The following is a 7,145-nucleotide window of genomic DNA, read 5'->3' as shown; positions in this document are numbered from 1 at the left end:
AGTCTTGTGTGAATCCCAACTAATACGACAACATAAAGAGACACGAGCTACTTAAACAGTTCATCAGTGAAATCTACTTCTTGAGATTTAGTGCAGAATTTCCTCTTCAAATCATTTTTATTAAAAAGTATAATTATTAATATGAACCTGTGTGAATATGTTCAGAGTGTTCTCATCAGTACTTTGTGTTTTAACAGGTGAACGGTGGCATTCAGAAGCAGCTGGATAAAGAAGTCCTGCACTACGACTACCGCGCCTCCTTCTTCGACATTTTTGTAAGTTCTTCCTTTTTCTGCACATTTATTTAAATCTATTTATTGTTTTATTTATTTATTTTCCTAATGTCGCATGTAGCATAAAGAGACAGACACGAGAGTGTGACACAATATGCAGACATTAACACATCAAACTGATATTTTAAATTTATTATATTTAGATTCTAACATGCATCATGTATATTTTGTACTTTGGGGGAAGACCATATTTAAAAGATTCATTGTTGTTATTGTTCTTTCTCTTTTATTATACGTCCTCTTCCTCCTTTCTTTGTTCTCCATTTCTTTGGTGTTGTTATTGGTCTCTCTTTCTATATTCATTCCCTAAATGTTTGCTTCCTCCTCTCCTCCCTTTCCTCCCTCAGCTCCTGGCGGTTTTCCGGTTTGCCATCCTGATCCTGGCCTACGCCGTCTGTAAGCTCCGTCACTGGTGGGCCATCGCAGTGAGTTCACTTTATTCAAAGACTGTGATGTCGTAGTTCTGTATCTGTGCCAGCAGAGGGCGCTGCTGAGAGGAAGATCTCATTCTGTCTGTGAGCTTTAATCAGTCTTTTCTGTTTGAGGATGAGTTTGTTGTTGTTGTTGTTGTTGTTTACCTGAATGTAAGTGTTCTAGATCGGTTGTTCTATCTGCCACTGATCGATATAAAATATACTTTATCATCCTCATTCATTCATACGTCTAAATACATTTAAAAAGCCAATGTTCAGACATAATAATGATGATAGTAACTTTATTTATATTGCTCTTTTTAAAAACTAGTGACATTAAACCATGAAACACCAGATACAAGTGGATTAAATGATTAAATATGATGAAAGATAATACAGAAACAAATGAGGATGACTAAACATTCCACAGTTTTGTAAAAAATACAACCGATTTAAAAAAACTGTAATATTGCACATAAATATTACACATTACACCAGAATATTCAACCGTGAAGGTAATGCATGTTTCCTCTGTTCCACAGATCTCGACTGCAGTCTGCTGCGCGTTCTTGATTGTTAAAGTCATTTTATCAAAGGTAAGAGTCGCACGATCCATTCTAATCAAAACGACTCATTTCTGTATTTCCTTTTTAGGAACATGATATGAATATTGTTTCTGATCAGAGGTCTGTATGTCTGGCGGGTCTCTCGCTGCTCCACCTGCTGCTCATCGGCAGAACTACACTCATGATGCAATGTCCTCAGTAATATAGATAAAACCCAAACAAACGTACTAAACGCAGCTTCAGCTTGATACTGTCTGACCTTTTTCTAATCTCATGAGAATAAACATGGTGTGTGTGTGTGTGTGCATGTGTGTGTGTGTAGCTGCTGTCTCAGGGGGCCTTCGGGTACCTGCTGCCCATCATCTCCTTCGTGTTGGCCTGGATAGAAACATGGCTGCTCGACTTCAAGGTTCTGCCTCAGGAGGCCGAGGACGAAAACAGTGAGTCACAGTCACACTTCTACTGTTACCTCTGCAGTACTACTACTACTACTGCTAATATCAATAGTATTTAGAATATTCTTTACTTGAACAAAAGTACCAATACGTGTTTTTTTTAAATACTCTTCACCACTCGTTACATCTAAAAGTCCTGCAATTAAAAAATGTACTCTAAAATGTAGTGGAAAAGAACTATAAAGTAGCAGAAAAGTAAAGTATTAGTACCTCAAAGATTTCACTTATGAATCAGTTTGACATCCTGATATATTATTAAAACACATATTGCAGACTCTTCTGGCTTTCATTCAGATCATATTTATTCAGGGAGTGCAGTTAGTGACAGTGTGGGCTCCATTGTTAACGTATCGCTGACAGCTGGAGGCAGTAGCAGCAGCAGGGGGCGGAGCTTAGCCAAGGGTCGATTACTGCTGTTGCTGCTGCGTTCATGTCTCCTCCTCCCTCGTGTGTTTCAGGATATCAGTCCATCATGGACGCCACAGAGCGAGCTCCTCTCATGTGTCCGGGTCCTTTATCTGACGGACAGTTCTACTCTCCACCAGAGTCTGTGGCAGGTCTGTGAACTCCCATCAGCCCCCAAAATACCTCCCGCTCACCGAAAATACTTTTATTTGTCCAGGTTTTGTTTTTTTTAGATATGTGTCTGAGATTTTCTGCCAGTCCACAAAAAGCTATGAAAAATGTGAGACATTTTGTTTAATGAATAAAAACTAAATGATGACGTGACCGAGAGGATAACCGACTGTTGGCTCCTTTATTTGACAGACTATACTATTGTTTTTTATGACTATTTTCTTACATTTTTGGACATTCTATGATATTATGTAACTGCTTTCAACCAACTATAACGTAACTGTTAAACATAAAATATGACTTTTTTATGACTTTTAGCATACTATACTAAAAACATTTTGTCTTTTTTCGACATACTTTATTTATTTTTTAGTACTTTTTTCTAACATACTATACTGACTGTTTGAGAAAAGCTTCACTCAGACTTTGTCATGACTTATTACAACATATTATACTCTGACTTTAATGATTTCATTCAACATGCTATACTATGATCTTTCTGGGGACTTTTTCCGACTTACTAAACTGTGACTTTTTTAAACATACTTTGACGTTTTCTTACTTTTTTAGACGTACTTTGACTCATTTTGACAGTTGGCTACCTAAGTTTTGCCGTTTTTAATCTTCACACTGATTAGTTTGTGTCTCTTGTTCAGACTCTGACGAGGAACTGGATGATAAACATGATCCAGAAAAAGGGCTCATTCAGCAGGTGATCTAACAGGTTTGTAGTGACGCGTCGTGTTCACGATACAGTTGTTATCTTCACCCAAATCACGAACCTCATATTGATCATTTCATTTTTAATTCTCCTCAGGGTCTCCACCTCTGAAGGTTTTTCCTGCTGCTCCTCTTGTGCTACTGAGGGACAATTCTGCCTTACACATTCTGCCATTTTTGTCTTTATTTTAAAAAAAAAGATGTTTTTGTATCTCCATCCCCACCAATGCACGGCTGTTTCTGACGTCAGTCTTCTGCATGTGCACCCGGGACCGGAAAAGTGCCGCTTAAAAAGCAACTTCAGCATCACGACCTGTTAACTTTCCCTTCATATTTAATAAACTCTGGAGCGTCGAGGAGAAGTGATGTTCATGAATGTTACACACAAAATGATACACTGAGTCCCAAGAGCGTGAAAGTAATTAGATTTGCTCTATTTCAGTATTTTACTAAACCTAAACTGTTTATTTCTTTCCCTGAGGAATGGATGTCTTCTATTCTCAGTCATGTTGCCGATCATTTCACACGCTGGGGTTTGAAGTCACTGTAAAGGAAAGTAAGCTCGCTCCAGAGTCTCTGCATAAAAGAAATGATGTTCTCCGGCCAGTATTGAGCTCACGGACCACGCAGAGGCGTAATATTTAAAATGTGCTGCGCTTATTAACTGAGAAACATATTTGACCGCTTCCAGGACTTAAAAAGTGGAGAAGCAGCTTTGCACGAAAAAACATTAGTGTCAAGATTTTATGAACATTATCTGCTTTGGAAAGAGTGAAGTATTATTTTACTTCGACACTAAACGAGCCGTTGATGTCCAGCACTTACACATGAAGGTTTGAGCTGCTCGCTGCTCACATAAAGCTGCTATCAGACAGTGTGAGCGCAACAAGTTAAAAAGATTACATGTACATATCTTCATGCATGCCTTGCAGGCCAAGTGGTTTTGTTTTTATGAAGCGCTTAATCATTAAAATGTGAAATCTTGTGTGGTTGTTTGTTTTGTTTTTTGCATCATTGTTCTGAACTACAGAGACTCAGTTATGAGTATATTCATTATATTTTGTAATGTTAATTGGTAAAGTAACTCAGGCTATCCAGCAAATGTAGTGGACTAGAAATTACTATATTTTACTTTTTATTGAAATCTTTATGACAAAGTATTTACTATGACTATTTTAAATGATAGCATGCTATACTCTAATGTTTTACCATAACACTATTATCTTTGACATTCTACACGTTGACATTGTGTAGTTTTTACATCATACTGAACTATTTTGGGAACATATTTACCATACTAATGTATTTAGACGTTGCAAACTAAACCATCACTTTTATGACTTTAGATTTACTACATTGCTTTTTACTGTTTCCACAACTATACGAAGACTTTTTAATCACTTTTTTCAACATTCTATATTTTTATGACTTTATACTATATTGTGACCTGCTGTACTGACTGTTTAATGTCTGTAAGGACATCTTTGACACGCTACTGTACCGTCATTTTTTTACAAAATATACTCTAAATATGACTTTTTTCGACATGCTATACTAAGATTTTTTAATGTCTTTAATTACATTTATCAACATTCTATGACATACCATAATGTTGAATTAAAGTATTTTTGTGTAAAATACTTTTTCAAAACATGTTTCAACATTCTATCTATGCCATCAACATGTTCTTGCTGCTGGTCCTCCGGATGCAATTATTTTTGAAAAGCACTAAAAGAAAACACCGTTTTGTTTTTCTTGTTGGCTACAACACGTGTTGCATCGTTGTGCAACCACGTGTTGAACAATGACAATAAATGGTCCCAGAACCTTTATTACTTTTCTTTGAAATTTTTCGTCTTACTATACTATGGCATATTATACTATAACTTTTTAATAATATTTTGTATGATGTACTATATTATATGACACATTTCACTGCATTCTAAATGCTATGACATTTTTTTAGAAGTATTTATGGCATACCACACTATGACATTCTATAATACGACATTTGTACGGAGAATCAAACCCATAAACCAGGTTCTGTAATACAGTTTTATTATTTTTTCACATTTTCATTGACAGAAGCCAAGTAGCCAAGGCATCTGTAAACAGTGTCCACAGATCTACATTAGCCCGTCATCAGTGTAGCTTTCAGTCAGTCAGACACACTTTCCTCTTTAAATAAATACAATACTGATTTTTTTTTTTTTAAAGAAAAGAAGTAAACTGAATGTTCTAACCTACGTCTGCCTGAAGGAGCTCACGCAGATCCAGAGCACGTGTCTGTTGTCACGGTGTGGAAATGAGGCCACATCACGACAGGAAACGACCGCATGTCACACGGAGGGAAACGACGACTCCTTCGTCCCAAAGAGGAGAGAAACTAGAGACGTTGTAGAATCTGGTGTCCACAAACGTCCGTGGATTCAGAGAAAATCATCAACATGAGGGTGAAATACTCAGACCAACTGCATGACGGATTATTGTTTCTGAGCTGATACATTTTCAGGATATTGTTGGTCTCTAAACCTGTAAAAAAACACAAATTATGTCCAAATTCTTTTTTTTTTCCAGCTTAATTTAGCAAAATGATGATGTTTGAGCTACTCAATGTGAAATCAGAGCGTTATTGTCGCTGATGGACATGCTGTATCTCAGTTGTTTTACAGTATAAATACACAAACAGGAAATGTAAAGTTGACGATACATATTTTTTTCAAAGCCCGCCGAGTTTGTGCCGCATCTTGCCCGTTTGTCACACCACTGAATGAGGCCATGGATCAAGCCTTTAAGGGTGAAAGTGATATTCTATATTCACCTTATTGTCAACAAATCCAATTAAAAGACCAAAAAACATAAATTAATGTTCCTCTTAATATACGTTCTTCCCTTGTGCAACAGAACTCCATTAAACACACCAATGAGCCTCACGACGTCACCATGAACACAAACACACCGTTCATTCTGACTCCTGAAGTCCGGCTGCTACAAATACCAAATGTGGATTAATCCGCCGCTGAAAGTAGTCCCCCAACAAAAATATTTTAAAGAGTTACGGTAGAGTTTTTTGGTCTTTTTATGGGATTTGTAGACAATAAGAAACATAGAAAACCAGACAAAGAAAAAGGAGCTCATTAAAGGAGCTAAGAAGCTATTAAAAAAAAGAAAGAGTAATTACAGAGCAGGCATCAGGAAGGCGGACTCAACATTTCATCCCCTCGAGTGTTGCTTGTGAAACAGGAATCGTCACACAAACAAACAAAGAAACAAAATGAAAGGTGAACAGAGAAGCAGGACATCGGGTGGACCAGTATCTCCGTGCTTCACTAACTCTACACAGAGTGCACACTGGTCTGTATTTGTTGTTTCCTCACATGAAAACGGAATGTCAGGTTGCGTGTTTCTGACAGAAGGTTTATTACAGTCTTCATCTGGTCAGAAGTTCACCTCGACACCACAAACACACAGAAGATCTAATCTATCTGTAGAACACTCAACACATCGGAGCTGAATGATAACTTTGTTTCATTGGAGCCTTGAAACCCCAAAAAACATCAGTTTGTGTCTCACGTTCAAATGCTTATTTTCACATTTGAGACTTCTGAACAGTTTTGGTAACATTATTAACACCAGAGTGTCAGAGAGAGTCACATTAATGTGTTTGAGTTTTGGATTGTTGGTCAGACAAAACAAACGATCAGCTGGTTAGTTGTGAACATAACTGTCGGATTAATCAATGAACTAAATATTGTTTTGTTAGTGTCGGCCTTCGTGTTGAGACATTAATCACTGAGAAGTTTAACTTAAACACATCTTCATATTCCTCTAAAGGTTCGGTATGTGTGCCATTACCCGTTGTTGTGTTATTTAGCATTAATAAGTGATTTTGGAATCTAAGAACATTTAAAAAATGTTAACTTGAGCTTTGGGACACTGTGACACACATTTTATACACAAAACTAATAACCATTAAACCAGAAAATAATCAGCAGATTAATGATGATGAAACAGAAAGTAAACATCAATTCAAAAGTCTCAAATGTGAAAACACTGATTGTCTGAGACACGAGGGGACACGTTAGTGTTTCATGTGAACATGTTCTGGTTGTTGTTGTTTTT

The 7,145-nt window shown here is 36.9% G+C and overlaps 1 protein-coding gene across 1 annotated transcript; it reads left to right on the top strand.

Moving 5' to 3' along the window:
• Nucleotides 1-197: 197 nt before the first annotated feature.
• On the top strand, nucleotides 198-4,008 carry stard3nl (STARD3 N-terminal like; the record flags this gene model as incomplete). The annotated part of the gene is made up of 7 exons (XM_031840351.1): nucleotides 198-275; nucleotides 641-718; nucleotides 1,249-1,302; nucleotides 1,595-1,712; nucleotides 2,186-2,284; nucleotides 2,960-3,027; nucleotides 3,121-4,008. Coding segments are annotated over 6 exons (492 nt in total), but the record flags the coding sequence as incomplete, so codon positions are not given.
• Between the last annotated feature and the right edge of the window lie 3,137 nt (nucleotides 4,009-7,145).

Source organism: Anarrhichthys ocellatus, unplaced genomic scaffold (assembly GCF_004355925.1).
Source record: "Anarrhichthys ocellatus isolate YVR2014 unplaced genomic scaffold, GSC_Weel_1.0 scaffold2656, whole genome shotgun sequence".
Taxonomy (NCBI): Eukaryota; Metazoa; Chordata; class Actinopteri; order Perciformes; family Anarhichadidae; genus Anarrhichthys; species Anarrhichthys ocellatus.
Note: the sequence above shows the minus strand (reverse complement) of the source record. Positions and strands in the feature narration are given on the sequence as shown.